The following is a 15,326-nucleotide window of genomic DNA, read 5'->3' on the forward strand; positions in this document are numbered from 1 at the left end:
TTCCTTCCTTCCTTCCTTCCTTCCTTCCTTCCTTCCTTCCTTCCTTCCTTCCTTCCTTTCTCTCCTCCTTCCTTCTTTCCTTTCTCTCCTCCTTCCTTCCTTCCTTTCTTCCCTCAGAAGAACGTGGAGCTCTTGAGATCATGTTCAGTTTACAGATGAGTAAACCGAGGCTCAGACAGTCAGACAGTTGGCCAAGCTCCCGTGGGTTAGTGACTCACGGCCGGGTCTCCCAGAGGTGCGTCTTCTCTCCGTGGAGCATTCGTATCAGAGCTGCTTCTGCCCCCTTGCGGATGGGTCGACTGTGGCCAGGTCAGCCTGCTGTAGAGGAATGGCAAGTAGCAGGTGGCCGCGGGGAGCTCGGTGGGCGCCGGCACTATTACTTACTTTAAGTGGAGTTTCATTTGACCTCATTAGGAGCGAAAGGGGAGTGAGAGGGTTTCCCCTTCCTCTGGAGCTTTCTCGGGAGGGGATTTCTTCATCTTCCAAACCAACGTCTGGCATTAGGAGGGGAGAAGGAAGCTCCTGCGCCTGCCCCACCTGATTATTCCACCAGACCTGTCAGGAGCTATCTTAGGGCCAGAGCCTGAGCTTGTCCCACCCAGGCTCCAACAGGGAGCACGGAGGCCCCCCAGAGTGTGGCTCTGCTCAGGATTGTGGGGTGTCTGGGGCCGCGGGCCAGACGTCCCTCTGGGGGAGCCTCCTGGAGCCTCCCTCTTGGGTCCTCTTGTCCTTGGGTCTTCATGGAATGGAGCCCCGGGCCTGGCTTCCTTTGAGGGCTTCTGCTGCTTTTCCTTCTGTTCCTCATGACCCATTTACAGGTATTTGTCCTCTTCTGGGCCGCAGCTCCCCGCTCTCTTCCTAGCTCCTCCACGCCTGCTGAGGCAGCAGCATCCTTTCCGCCCCGGCTTCGTCCCGTCCCGGTCATCCTGGACTCTTCCCCCCTCGGCTCTCCTATAACCATCGTGGTGCACATTTTGCTCATTCTGTCTCCTTGGCGCGTCTTGTCTCCTTCTGGCTCCTCCCAGGGCCACCCCCTCGTTGAGGCCCTCTTCACTCTGGCCTGGACGGTGCCTCAGGGGCCTCCCTTAGCCAGTCCATTCTCTCCACAGCTCCCCAAACGGTGCTGCTCAGGCACATGTTGAACCCCGTCCCTTCCCTGCTCCAGCAGTCCCAGCGGCCTCTGGGAGGAACTAAAGGCCATCTGGTGGGCTGCGGCTGATGGCGGATGCGAGTCGGGGAGTGGCAGAGGGGACACCCGTTTCTGCTGTTGACATCTTGTTTAATTTCCCTTTTTTGTGTCTTGACCCCCCCAGTGACTGGCTTTTCCGCTGCTCTGTGGCACCCTGGCATTTCTGTAGAGCTCTTTAGAGGAAATAAGCCACAAATCAGGTCAGTCAATCAGGAAACACTTGCTAAGTGCCCGCTACGTACCGTGGATACACACAGAAGCACAAAGCAGGGCCTTCCTCAAGGAACTTGGCAGAGAAGTTGCTGTAGCCGAGAGGGGCTCCTGTGAGTGATGGCCGGGAGCAGTGCGCAGTGACCGTCTCCCTGAAGCCGTGCTGCTGGTGAGGGCCGTCGGGGAGCGCTCGCGGCTCCTTGCAAACCTCCACGAGGCAGGAGGGGCTTATTTATGCCCGCCCCACGCGGGCATCCTTCTGGCAGCTGGCAGGGACAGCGATTAGGCTTCTGACCCTCCGTTCTTCCTTAGCTTGGACGTCTCCCCGACACCCAGGGCCCAAATCGCTCCTCACGCATCCCGATGAACTCTAGCATCTCCCTGTGCAAAGTACACATCCGTTCTGCGCTGCTTTGGGCCTTTGGCTTCCTTAGCTCTCCTCCAAACTCCCTGACTCGGAGCTGCCTCTGGCCTGTGTTCACATCCATTGTTCAGCCATGGAGCACACAGTCTGCCCTTCAGAAACAGAAAGTTGGTGCTGCTTGTTCTTTTCCTTGCAGTTTTTATTGTCATTTAAATGCGGCCTTTTTTCCTCTCCCTCATTAGTAAACCAGCCGATTCTGCTGAGAGAGGAAAATGCCATTGAAAAAAATAAATTTTATTGATGCCTTTTGTTTGTGCATCACATTGATCTCTGGACAAAAGACTCCCTCCCCTGCTCAGCATTCGAACCCTCCTTGGCCACCCGGTCAGATGGAGACTGCCTGCCCCGGCCACGTCTCCAGCCTTCAGCTGGGCCAGCTCTGGTCTCTTCCTGGGAGACCAGCAGGGCTTTCCCGTTATTCAGTCCTCAGCTTTCTTCTGGGGCGTTGATGGCTGCTCTTCCGTTCCTCTCTCGTCCCCTCTGAACCAGTCAAAGTCTTCTCCTGCTTCCTGCTTCTTGCCTATAATACGCGGAGCTCTTCCATTCCCTTCATGTAAACTAAGCCTGCCCCAGACACGCCATGCAGAGGGTCTCATCTCCCACCAGAAGGGCCGCCGCTGTGAACCTCTGGAGCTGAAGGGTCTCGGACCTCCTTGGAGGGTAGGCCCAGCCCTGGGTCCTGCGGCAGAGCTATGGACGCTTTTGTCCTTTTCCCTCGTCCTTAGAAGGCCTTTCTCTAAAGGCTCAGGCGGTCCAGTGGGCCGTCCTGGCTCTGCCTTTCCAGAGCTCAGAGCTTGGCGCGCTTCCGTGTTTCATCCTTTCCTCGTCTTCGGGGGTCGGAGCTCCGCTCGTTTCTTCGCTTTTCTTCTTCCGGCGGTCTTGGGCAGCAGGTTTCCTTCCTTACGGCCACTGACCAGGCGGGACTTGAAAGGAGGAGGATTGTACGCAGCCGTTCTCGAGTAATAATGGGTGTCCCTGAAAAGAGGCCCTGGGATAGGCCTATCCAGCCAGGTGCCGGGTGGACAAAGGGCGTTTGGGTGCCGACGGGACGGCCCGGGGACGCTTCTTTAGAAAACTTCCCAACGTTTCACCGCTTCCAGAGGAGAGAACGGCTCCTGGTCTCCCGTATCTGGGCCGGTGCCCTCACTACGTGAATGCCAATTGATTTCTGTCCTAGTAACAGCTCTAATGCCGAAGGACGAGAGCCAGGAATGGGGGGTAAGTGACTGGCCCAAAGTCCCCCAGCCAGGAAGTGTCCGAGGCCCAATTTGAACCCCACGTCCTCCCGACTTCGGGCCTGGAGCTCTATCTCCTGGGCCGCCTCCCTGTCCCGAGAGACTTCTTTTACGAAAATTAAGGATGAGCTAATTTAAGTATTATTTAAATTTAAATTATTTACATTAACATTAAACTAATTAATCAATTAATTAATACTTTTGGTTAGTTTAATTATTAATTAATAAATTAATATTGAATGATTTGAATTGCCCAGCTCAGAGTCTTGCACAGAAATGTATGGATTTTTGCCCAACTGCTTGCCATTATTTCTGAGGTTAGACTTTGTCTTTTGGGCTTTTTGTTTCCAGTCGGCCCCCAAGCACTGGCCCTACAAAATGGGCGAGGCTGGGATGCTCTTGGAGCTCTCCTCCGGAAGCGAAGGTGGGGGATGATCACACCCGCCTGGGACTAGAAGAGAAGGCCGGTTCCGCCCGCGGCCCGGCTCCGCTTGCTCGTCGATGCTGCCTCCTCCTGGGTCTCTGCGGAGGCCTGAGCTCCCAGGAGGCGCCGAGCAGACGATGATGGCTTCCCCCAGACACAGAGGGCGTGCGAGGGCTTCTCTGGGTGTATTTTCATTGGAGGAAGAGACGCAGCAGTGAGAGAGAACGAGGAAGGCCTCGGGTTGTAGTTGAGCCAATCCTGGAGGAAACGAAGGTGCTGAGATGCGGAGGTGAAGGAGGGCCGCATCCCAGGCTTGAAGCACTGGATGGTGCAGTGGTCAGAGCACTAGACCTGGAGTCCGGAAGGCCTGACACTGACTGACTGTGTGATCCTGGGCAAGTCCCTTAGTCCTGTTGGCCTCAGTTTCCTCATCTATAAAATGAGCTGGAGAAGGAAATGGAAAACCCCAAATAGAGTCAGGAAGTCAGACATGCCTGAAACAACAGTGGGGGATGGGAGGTGGAGCAGAGAGAGGCCCCCCACGTCCCGGGACACCCGGCACCCAGTAGGGGCTTCATTAGCAGTTGTCTGGCCGTGCACGTGTGTTCAGTGAGGGAAGCGAAAGCATCCGCTGCGTCTCGTGCTCGCTCCCGCGGCTGCTCTTTAAACTGCTCGCTTGGCTCCTCGAGCAGAGAGCCTGACCTTGCTCTGATGCCTTTTGCAGAGGGCCCCGGCAGCATGTCTCCCCCATTTTCCTGCCTGAGCACTCCCCGCCCTCTGGGCTGGGCCTTCCTCCCGATGACTTCCTTAGGCTCCGGGGCCCTCAGTCCCATCCAGGCAGGGCCCGTCTTACGAGTCCTTTTGGATGTCGCCAGGGAGACCCGGCCGACCGACAACATCTCTGCTGCCCAGCGGATGCTCTAAGGAGCAGCGAGTGGTGCTGCCACCCTGGAGAGCCTCCAGTAACAGAGCGACTGCCCCTCGGGAGCAGGATGGGCGCTGGGTCCGGCCCGGGCTCCCTGGAGCCTGAAATTTGCCCCAATTCTGACTGACTGTGATGCTAAGTGCAGAGGGGAGTAAGAGCTAATTTCTGCAAGAAGAATCGTAAACTCACTTGTAGCAAAAACAAATCCCATCATTATCGGTATTGCCAGTGACTGAAGTTCAGAGCCTTGTCATAGTCCGCTTGTTCGCTGTCTGGGCGCCCTGGGCTTCCGCTTCTTCCCTGGCAGTCACTGGGGGGAGCATCCCAGAAAGCAGATGATTAGCCTTTACTGCATGGGGTTCTGGGCTGCTCACATTAAAGCAGGGGAGACCAGAGGCAAAGGAATAAGACAACAGGCTCCCTGGAGAAGGCTTCCGAGCTCGGGCGGAATGTGCCAAATGGTGATCTGAAACAGTGTAATGGGAGACCGATCTGGGAAGGATGGAAGGATGGATGGATGGATGGATGGATGGATGGATGGATGGTTGGGAATGTGGGTAGATGGATGGATGGTTGGATGAATGGATGGATGGATGGTTGGGAATGTGGGTAGATGGATGGATGGATAGATGGATGGATGGTTGGATGGGTGGATGGTTGGATGGGTGGATGGTTGGATGGATGGGTGATGGGTAGATGGATGGATGGATGGATGGATGGGTGATGGATAGATGGATGGAAATGTGGGTAGATGGATGGATGGTTGGATGGATGGGTGGGTGGGTAGTTAGGTGGATGGATAGATAGATGGATGGATGGACATAAGGAGTTTAGCATAGAGTTTGGCCTCCGTAGTCATTTCCCCCCATCTCCATACTAGCTGGGATGGTCATAATCATCTCTTATTCTGAGGATTCTAGTAACAAGTTCCACGTGAGCAATCCGGCAGTGACTGGCCTTTGGTGTGTCGTGGGTCATATTTTAGCTGGGCAGTGCAGGGCCTCCTGTTGGGTGTTCTCCACCCCCCCCCCCCATTCAGTGTTTTTGTATTTAATTTTCTCCATTTCTGTTGTTGGCTCCTCTAGGAGAATGGCAACTCTTTAAGAGGAAGGGACATTTGATTTTTGCCTCTGGATCCTTAGATATAATTGTAGATCAGAGGGACCAGCATAAAAGAATGCAGTTCTCTCCTTTCTAAGCTTTCCTGAAGAAGAGGGGCCAGACCATCTCTAGCTCTCAGCTCAGTGAGAATCATTGCTGTCACCCATAAGCTATGAGAAAAGGCAGGCTGGGGAGACCCTCTGGGGACATTAAGTCAAAAAAGAAATGTTACTGCATACCTTTGCCATTAAACAAATTTCCAAAGGCTTATTTCTGTCTGAAATTTCAGTTTTGAGCCCGTCCCCTGACACCTTTCCTGCCTTTTTTCAAATTACTCGCTGCAGTTTAGGTCAGCTGGCCTCCTTTGCTACTCCTCACCCTTCACACTCCATTTCTTCTCTCCTTGCCTTTGCCCTGACTGTCCCTGATTCCTGGAATGTCTTCCTTTTGTGCCTTTGCCTTTCCAAATCTCTGGTTTCCTTAGAATGCCTTTACAGGTTACCCACCAAGGGGACTCCCTTAGGAGGCCTCGAATCTGTGCCATGTGTGCCCATATGTGCCTAGGTGTCCTCCCCATCTTTAATTAGCTCTTCCAGGTCTTTTTTCTTTGCTCATCTGGCACTGAGCTTGCTCTATAGCGGGCACCTGATGGATGCTCCTAGGATGGATGGAGTGGAATTTCTGCCAAAGAGCTCCCCGACGTTGAATCTTCCCGTATTGTTGCCATCTGCCAGTGAGCAAAGCGGAGCTCCTGTGCCCTCCATCCCTTCACCTCTCCAGGTGAGAAGAGGCCCTTCAGAGGTGCTCCGGAGCCAGTCATTTTCCGAGGGAGAGACCCCGGGATCTCAGCCGCCTTTGAGCGATCCTCTGACTTCAGAAGTTATCTTCTTCCTGCTGGAGATGAGGCAGAGGCTCAGGACCCATTTCCACCTGTCTGGAGCCTTTGAACCAAACCTCTTGAGAGTGCATTAGCGTGCAGCCCTGCACCTTTGCCATTCAAGCTCTGAGAGCCCAATTAGAGCCAAGTGGTTCTCCCCAGAGCCGACCACCTTCAGTGTCTTTTCACTCACGGCCTCTCCATTTCTCATTGCCAGTTTTGGGGAGGTCAAGGCCGAGGCTGCCGCTCCCAAGAAGAGCTTTTTCACTCCCTGGTCCGTGTTTCCTTTGGAAACCATCCTGGGCCTTCTCGACTTAGCGGGGCCGAGGCTGCTGCCAGTGACCAGCAGCATTCTAGAGTACAAATGGAATTCACAATGCATTTAGGAAGCTCTTCTGACTCGTGGCTCTCCCTTCTGCCTGGAGGAAGAGGAGGGAGGGCGCGTTTCTATGGAAACTGAGTAGTTGAATCCCTTGTACCTGACTGTGAAGCCATCACTTGTTGGACAGGACTGGAACCCTGGAGTTCCTTGTATCCAGTGCTCTAATCCGAGGTGCCATTAATAGAAGTCCCGGCCTGTTCTGGACGGTGGATGAGGGATGCTCAGATGCCAGTATCCCTCCGTGGACCGCCAAGGTCGCCTCTCCGCGGCATTTGTTTTGGCAAGCCCTTCTGCGCCGGGCCCTCCCAACCCCCCACGGCTGTTTTTATTGGATACCTTTAAGACCATTTGGAGACAGCTAGAAGCCGGGCGGCAAGTGAGATTTGTGGATTATATCTATTTTCACTTGAAACCTCTAAGTGAAATCAATTTAATATGCATTTTCTTGAGAAATATGTAAATTAATAATTGCTTCATACATTATTCAAGAAAAAACTTATTTTTTATCATTGATAGCTCTTCTAATCTTATATAAAGATATGCTAATGGATTTAATTAAAATAATTATCCTGAATAATGTAGCCTGAACTTTACCCTAAAATAGTACATATTAATCATTATCACTAGTAACATTTTTAGCCAGAGAGGCACTTCCAATATTAAACAGATCCCAGTAGCAAAGTACGGTTTTGGGGGGTTTTATTTTGCTTTACAGTTTGGGTTTGGAGAAGTTTGACAATTCAGTTTCCGTAGAGGAGAAAGTAAGAGGAATCAGATCTTCTGAGTTGAATTCTTTCAGCAGAGACGGAAGTTTCTGCCTCTCTGTCCTGTGATCTCTCTCTCCGAGGCCTCGTCTTCCCTCTTGCTCTTTGGCTTCCAAAAATCAATCCGCAAACATTTCATTAGCCTACGAATCGCCGTGTGAATCCATCCACAGACTCCTTCTGTGGGCCCGTCCTGGCCTTACCAACAAAAATAGACGTCCTTGTCCTCAGGAGGCTTACACTCAACTCGGAGAAACGCAGCCCAATACAGGTGCTGCTACTGACTGACAAAAGAGGATCCTTCCTAAGTTTTAATTAATTAATTTAATTTAATTAACCCGGCGGGTGATCCTTGGAATGTGGTGTCCAGGCCAGTCCCAATGGACGAGGCTCTCCTGCGCCGGCCGCCGTCCCACGGCACGCAGGAGCTGCTCCAGGGCCGCGTCGCCTCGTCCGGGGTCTCAGAGCTCTGGTTCCTCGTCCCAAGCAGCCTCTCAGAAGTGCCCCTTGTTTTCAGACTGGCCAGAAGAGTCCACAGAGAGGCCACCCAGGCCAGGTCCGTCCATCCGTCGGTCCTTCCGTCTTTCCCGTTGCTTTATTGTACAGAGAAAGTCCTGGAGCGGATCAGGGCTCTCTTCCCTGAATTAAGGATGAGGCCTCGGTGTGAATAATGCAGTTAGATAAACGCTCCTGATTAAACATTGATGCTGGGAGTGCGATGGGCTGCAGATTAGAATGGTGCTCGTGATGAGTTAACAATCAATTTTCTATTCATGGGCCAGTTAGAAGGGGTCAGGAGGCCGCAGAACCCCAGGGCCCTTGGGTGCTGGGGGGGGGGTTCAGGTTTGATTTTGTATTACTGAGTGGGGGCCGGAGGAGGGGAAGCTTGAGGAAGGATGGCTGGGGGGGAGGTGAATGTGCATTTGTAAGGTGAGGGGGGCCCCCTGAGGAAGAATCCTTGCTCCATCCTGACCGAGGCCAGATGGGTCCGGCCATTTATTGCTCTGCATTTGGAGGTTGGGGGTTTGGGGGAGCTGATAAGGAAAGCGTGACTGGAGCCCCAGACTCACAAGTCCCTGATGGGAGACAAGATTAATGTGGGGGGGCAAGTTTTGTGGGCTGTGAGGGAGATGGAGAAAAGGGTTAAAGTCTCGGCCCCTTCCCATGGGGATGCACAGGGGCTGGACAGGGCTGGAGATCGCCTCCCCCTTCTAGACAGGGGCCTGTCTGGCCTTGGAAGAAGCTCGCTCCTGCCTGGGAGCTCACGTGTAAGGAGGGGTCTGAGAGAGCGCTCAGCGTGCCGAGACTGACTGCTGCCTCACAGGCCGCCGTCACGGAGAGGGGAAGGCGGAAGAACCTGAGACCCCTGCTGTGTCTCTCAGTTGGCGCCCCCCAGGTCTCTTGTCACCCTTCTGGGGCTGCTCCTTGGCTGAGGGGGACAATATGAGGACAGGATGGGATCCAGGCAGGCTTCCCGCACGAGGAGGCCTCTCGGAGACTCCCCTCGGTCCTCGGACCCTCATGGCCTGGCTCTCCCTGCCATGCTGGGCTCTGGATGTTCCTTCCTGGGCTGAGCATCCTGCTGGGTCCTGTGTGCCCTTGTGAGGAAGAGAGGCCTGAGGCAGCCTGCCAAGGCCTTGGGTTTGCTGCTGACTGTTTATGAGCAGGACATGGGACAGAAGGATGGACACGGGACAGAGGGATGGACATGGGACAGAGGGACAGACACAGGACAGAGGGATGGACACGGGACAGAGGGATGGATATGGGACAGAGGGACAGAGCAGATACACTCCCTGCCCTCTGGGCTCAGCCTCCCCATCTGACCGTGGCCGCCAGCCTGACAAGGTGGCAGGAAGCGGAGGTCTCTGTGGGGAGGGGGCCGTGTTCTGCCGCCGTTGCCTCTTCTGGGGTGGCCCTGGGTCCAAGGACGCCCGGCCCCTCCGCCGGGCCCAAAGTCATGGCGGACCTTGGCCCGCGGAACATTTAAATCACAGCCTCGCCTGTTTTGGTACTCGGATGATGGACACTGTGGCGATTTGGCCTTCTGACCTCTTTCCAGGGGCCGCTTCCACAGGCACGGCCGGCCATCGGGGTCAGGAGTAGCAGGAGCTACCCGTAACCCGAGAATGTAAAGCCTACCGTCTGCAGGTGATCCATGGCTATCGCTGAAGGGAATTGTCAGGAAGCTGGTCTACCTTCTGTAGACAAGGAGCGCCGGCCAGACCCCTGGCAGCCCTGCGTTCAGCCCTCACACCACCCGGGGGGAGGGGGAGCCCCAGGGGAGGCCGGCCAACCTTGTCAGAGCTTCAGGGTGCCCTGAGGGAGAGCTTGGAGACCCCTTGGCTTCCTCCTCCGTCCTGTGCCCCAGAGCCTTGGGAACCCCTTGCCTGAGCCCGGAGCCTGGGGTCCTGCTCTTGGAGTGCTGAATCCACCCAAGACCCAGAGTGCGAAGCTCTTGCACCCGAACCCTTGGCCCTGGCATGTGGCTCCCTGTCAGAAATGGGCATCTTCCTGGCAGCATCGGCGTTGAAGGAGCGCCCTCGAGGGCCTCTTCTCTGGGTGCCCCTCCGGACCGGGCGATCTTCTTCCGCCCAGCTGCTCCTTTTCTGTTCTCTGCTGGTGTCGGCCGTGTTGGGCACGCAGTAGGTGTTGCCTTCATCCACGCCTTCCATTTCTGGGCGTCCATCTTGCTGCCTTATTAGACTTGTAGCATTTCTCAAACAGCCGTTCCGCAGTCCGGGGACGTGCCGTAGCCTGGGGGCCCAACCTAAAGAGTGCCGGACTTCAAGCCGGGAAGACCCGGGTTCAGATCTTGCTTTCTGTCCTGCCTGGCCTTGGATCTTGGGCAAGTCGTTCTGCTTCTGTTGGCCTCCGTTTCCTCCTGTGCTGCCCGAGGGGGTTGGAGGCTGCAGCTGGGGGGGGCCGGGCTTGTCTCTGGGGCGCCTCCTTCTGAACCCGGTCTGGTGCTCTCCGTCCCTCTTTGTGGGGGTGCTGCGGGGCTCTGGCCGGCAGTCACCCCATGCTTGTTCTCCCTTGCAGGGGGCCGCTCTGAAGTACTTGCCCACCATCGTCAACGACGTGAAGCTGGTGTTTGACCCCAAAGAGCTCAGGTAAGGCGGGAGCGCGGCGGCCCTCCTTCTGCCCTTCCTGCGGGGGGCCTTCGGGGCTTTCCTTGGGAGGCTCACCTGGTGCGCTTGGAGCATCCGCATGTGTATCGTGTCTGTTCTACACCGCGATAGACTTGTGTATAGACGGCTCTAGGTCCCCCCATCCCACTGACCCCTCCAGCCCCGCTTTGCTCCCCCTTCTCCGGGGCTCCTCGTCGCTCCCTGGCGACCCCGTTTTCCACGCCAGCGCCCGGCCTGCTGGGGAAGCCCGGCGGGAGGCTCCTCTCCCCTCGGATGCTGGTCTTCGGGGCATCGGGATCCCAGGCTGGAGGACCTCTAGTCCACACCTTCCTTTTACAGAGGAGGAAACCGAGGCCCAGCCGGGCGACAGCTCTCCCCTGGGCTCCCCTCGGGGGTCCTGGCCGGCGGCTTCCTAAGCGTCTATGCGGACGCGCCATCCGCGCCGTTTGGGTCTTTTCTCTGTATTTGGACATGGCATTTCCCACGTTCCAGCACTTTGTGGGAGGGTTTCCTAACCCCAAACCCAGAAGATTCAGAGCTGCCCACGTTCTGCTGGAATCTGAGGAACTGCTTGCCGGGGGCGGGAAGAGAGATCTTAAACCACTGCAGAACGGAGGCTTTAGAGGGGGACCCCCATCCTGTCGGGGGGGGGCAGCCCCCAGGCGAGGGTCCTTGTCCAGGGACGTGTGGAGGCGGGGCTGGAGCCCGCTAGGGTGCGAGGAGCCACTTGGGAGGCCCAAACAAGGAGGCCTCGCCGTCTGCCGTCCCAGGATCCCACATGGAGGATCAGAAGGGAGCTTCCAGGCCACCAAGTCCAGCTCCCTCCTTTTCCAGATGTGGAAACTGAGGCAGAGCAGGCCGCCCAGGGCCGCCAGGCTTTGTCTGTGAAGGGGGACTTGACTCCAGGGCTGTCTGAGCCCAGGCCGAGGGCTCTTTGTACTTGGGGAACTTTTTAAAAGCCTCACACGGGAGAGTGACCGGCGGTCTAGCGGGCCTAAATGATTCTTTTTTAAAAAATCCCGAACCCTCCCCTTCTGACTTAGAGGCAATACTGGGTTTTGGTTCCAAGGCAGAAGAGCATTAAGGGCGAGCCGGTGGGGGCTTAGTGTCTCGTCCAAGGGGTCTGAGGCCAGATTTGAACTCAGGACCTCTCGAGTCTCCAGGCCTGTGCCTAAATACTCCTTCTCCGCAGCAGGTTTTCTAGTGATAAATGTTGAGGATGGTCCTGTGTCCTGGCCATGAAAACCAGCCCTCGAACAGCCCCCGCCTTTCCCAGCTTCCCAGCTGATTCCCAGGCGTAGCAGAAGTGCCTGCGAGCCCTGCCCCTCGCCACAGGCCCGGAGCTGTGGTGGCATGAGCAGGGCACCAGGGCACCCGCTGCCGCCCTGAGCCCCGCTTTTCTCCGCTTGGGGTCCTGAGCCTGGAGAAGGCTCCCGGCCCGAGAGCCCCCTCCCCTGCCCTGCCCAGGCAGACCCCGGGGAGCGCCCCGGACACATGGCGGTCATAAACCTGGCTGCTCCCCTCCCAGCCAAGGGGCTCACCTGGTTGATGGAAGGACGGATTTGAGAAGATATTCCATTTCCCAACTTTCTCCACGTACTTTCTGAGTTGTTTCTCTCCCCCTCTCCAATCTGGGGAGCACAAGTGGGCCCAGAAAACCCAAACTCCAGAACAGAACCCACTTATGCTCGAGGAGGAGGGCTGGGGCTGGGCACGTTCCGAGCTCCCGAGGGCGCCCGGCCTGCCGCCGCGTGCAGGGGCGCCGCTCTTTGGCCCGTCCCGGCTCTCTTGGCTGTTGGACCAAGAACCTGACCCGTGTCCTGCGTCTCTTCTTTTCCCTCCAGCAAAATGTTTACCGACTTCATCCTGAACGTGCCCACCGGCCTGCTGACCATCCAGAAGCTCTACTGCCTCATTGAAATCGTCCACAGCGACCTCTTCACCCAGCACGGTGAGCCGAAGGCCGGCGGGGGGGCCAGGCTCCGGCCAGGGAGGGGCCCAGGCTCCGGCCAGGGAGGGAGGGCAGGCGGATGGAGGCCCTGCCTGAAGGTGCTCGTGGCCACGGAGCACACGGGGGGCCCAGCTAGGAATTCCTGGCTGTGCGGGAAGGCTCCATTCACTGGCAGCCCAGGGCCGTGCTGAGGCTGACCTCCTTTGGGGAGACGCCCGGCAAAACCACTCTTTTTTGGGAGTTCCCAAACCGCAGCCATGATTCTTCCTGTCTTTGTCAAGTTGCTTCGGTGTGATAGGCTTCTCGAGGCTGCTGTTGAAGGGAGCCCCCTTTCTGCTTTCACAAGGCTGGGGTGGCCTTTGGGTCTGGGCAGAAGGGAGCCATGCTTGGCCTCTGAGGAGAGCACTTGGAGTGGGAGCACATGAGAAGAGGTGGGAGCCTTCTCGGAAGAGGTGTCTTCTCTATTGGGTTTTGTTTACACTTTGGCATTCATTCTCTGTGTCTCTCTGTCTCTGTCTTTCTGTCTCTCTTTCTGTCTCTCTGTCTGTCTCTGTCTTTCTGTCTGTCTGTCTCTGTTTCTGTCTTTTTGTCTTTGTCTCTCTGTCTCTCTGTCTCTCTGTCTCTCCCTCTCTGTCTTTCCTTCTGTCTCTCTCTTTCTGTCTCTCTTCTCTGTCTCTCTCTGCCGCTCTCACACTTTTTTGTGCTCCTTCGTCTTTATGATTTCTGTTGAGCACATAGAGAAACCGAGGCCAAGGACTGGCCTGAAATCAGAAACTTGTTCTCTCTGACTTCTGGTGCATTTAGAACATTTTTCACCCAAAAGTGTTCATTCATGTTCCAGTGTTTTCCCGGTCATATTTATTCCTTTAGTTTAAATTGGTTAAATGGATAGTCCTAGAGCGTTTTCTAGAATCACCTAGAGGAGGTAACCCACCATCACATGACACATATGTGTCAAAGATGGGACTCGAACCCAAGACCTATGTTCATTCTTTAGCTATACTTAACCAGATCTGCTTGTTTAAGGAGTGGGACTGGGTTTTTAACTACATTTTCAGATTATATTTTTTTAAGAGCAATATTCTCCGCGTGAAACTGTCTCGGCATTTCTGGAGGAAAAAAATCAACCCAGGAAGTGTTTGCGATCAGCAGGGATGGGAGGATGACGGCCAGGGCTAGATGCAGAGCTGGGAAAACCGCCGTCCATTCCCCGACGCAAACGTCCAGTTTCATTCTTGGTAGTGAAATCTCCCGACTGCCTATCAGACAGAGGAAGCCGGCTGTAGAACCGGAGCAGCCGCAGCGATTATGGGCTAAATGTGCCGGAGGCTGCCCGGAGCTCCAGGGACTCTTCAGGAGCTTGGAAACTGCACCAGCCCTGGGAAGCCATCTAAGGGGCACCTTGGCCTGGGCAGCCGGAGCTCTTTGCCCAGACTCCTGTCCGGAGGGTGCCAGATGCCCTTTAGAAAAAGAAAATCTTGGCCCGTCTGAAAGTTATTACTGTCCCAAAGCCTTGCATTTGAAGAACCTTTCTGGGGGCTGCTAAGTGGATAAGATGAGATGTCTTGGCTCCAAATTTGGTGTGCCACTTCCTAGCTGTGTGACCCTGGACAAGTCACTTAATGTCTATTGCTTAACCCTTACTTCTCTTCTGCCTTCTGTTTTCTGTCTTGGAAAACAGGAGGGGGAGAGACAGACAGAGGGAGATGGAGAGATAAAAGAAGAAAAAGGAAGAAGGAAGGAAGGGAGGGAACAAAGGAGCAAGGCAGAGGGATGGAAGGAAGAAAGGAGGAACGGAAGGGAGGGAGGGAAGAGGAAAGGAAGAAAGGAAAGAAGGAAGGAAGGAGGAGAAGGAGGAAGGAGGGAAGTAAGAAGGAAGGAAGGAAGAAAGGAAAGAAGGAAGGTGGAAAGGAAGGAAGGAAGAAAAGAAGGAAGGAAGAGAGGGAGGACTAATCTTTCCAGAGCTCAGGGGTCCTCTGATCAATTCTCATTTCCGTATGTACATGGGTGGCTTATATGCCTCCCCTAGAATGGCAGCTCCTTGAAGGCAAGGACCGCTTCTTTTTGAATCCGCAGCACTTAGCACAGTCCGGGGACGCCGGGGCTTTTTACAAACTGCGTTGGCCTTTTCTTGAAAGTCCCCATTTTCCAGGCTCCTCGAGGGGGCAGGCCAAGCTTCTGGCCACAATTAGGGAATACTCTTGGGTTAACTCAGCCAGCATTTATTCGGACCCCAAGCCCTCCCCAAACGTCCCTTGGAATAGAATGCTTTCGTTCTAAATAGACTTCTATAGGTCGTATTGTCTTCCTTCAGAGCAGGGGATGCTACATTTTTCACTGCATCTCCTTCCACCTAGACCTGGACTTGGTATTCAGTAGGTGCTTAATCAAAGCTGGCTGATTGATTGAGTGAATGATTAGAAGCCCAGAGATGGAAATATCTGGGTCCAGATTTGAACTCGGGTCTCCTGGGGCCCTCCATGCTCTGCGCTGAGCCGTGGCGCCTGTCTGTGCTCCTCCCTTCCCAGAAGCCGCTCCCAGCCATGTGATATGCTTGTTAGGGAGATTGAATGGTGGCGATCTCCGGGGAGGTCTCAGTACAGAGACTTCATTACTTTTACAAAACAGACCCCCCTACATTGGCTATAAATAACGAAAGTTAAGCCACCCTCGTGAATGGAGAAGCCCAGCCCAGGCGAGGAGAGCGGCCACG

The 15,326-nt window shown here is 55.2% G+C and overlaps 1 protein-coding gene across 1 annotated transcript in view; it reads left to right on the forward strand.

The window, feature by feature from the left end:
- Nucleotides 1-15,326, forward strand: part of DOCK1 (dedicator of cytokinesis 1) — a 424,653-nt gene that overhangs the window by 97,138 nt on the left and 312,189 nt on the right. Inside the window, exons 28-29 of the mRNA XM_044660351.1 lie at nt 10,574-10,644; nt 12,507-12,613. Of these exons, the coding sequence (XP_044516286.1) occupies nt 10,574-10,644; nt 12,507-12,613 (178 nt within the window). The remainder of the gene's footprint in view (nt 1-10,573; nt 10,645-12,506; nt 12,614-15,326) is intronic.

Source organism: Gracilinanus agilis, chromosome 2 (assembly GCF_016433145.1).
Source record: "Gracilinanus agilis isolate LMUSP501 chromosome 2, AgileGrace, whole genome shotgun sequence".
NCBI lineage: Eukaryota > Metazoa > Chordata > Mammalia > Didelphimorphia > Didelphidae > Gracilinanus > Gracilinanus agilis.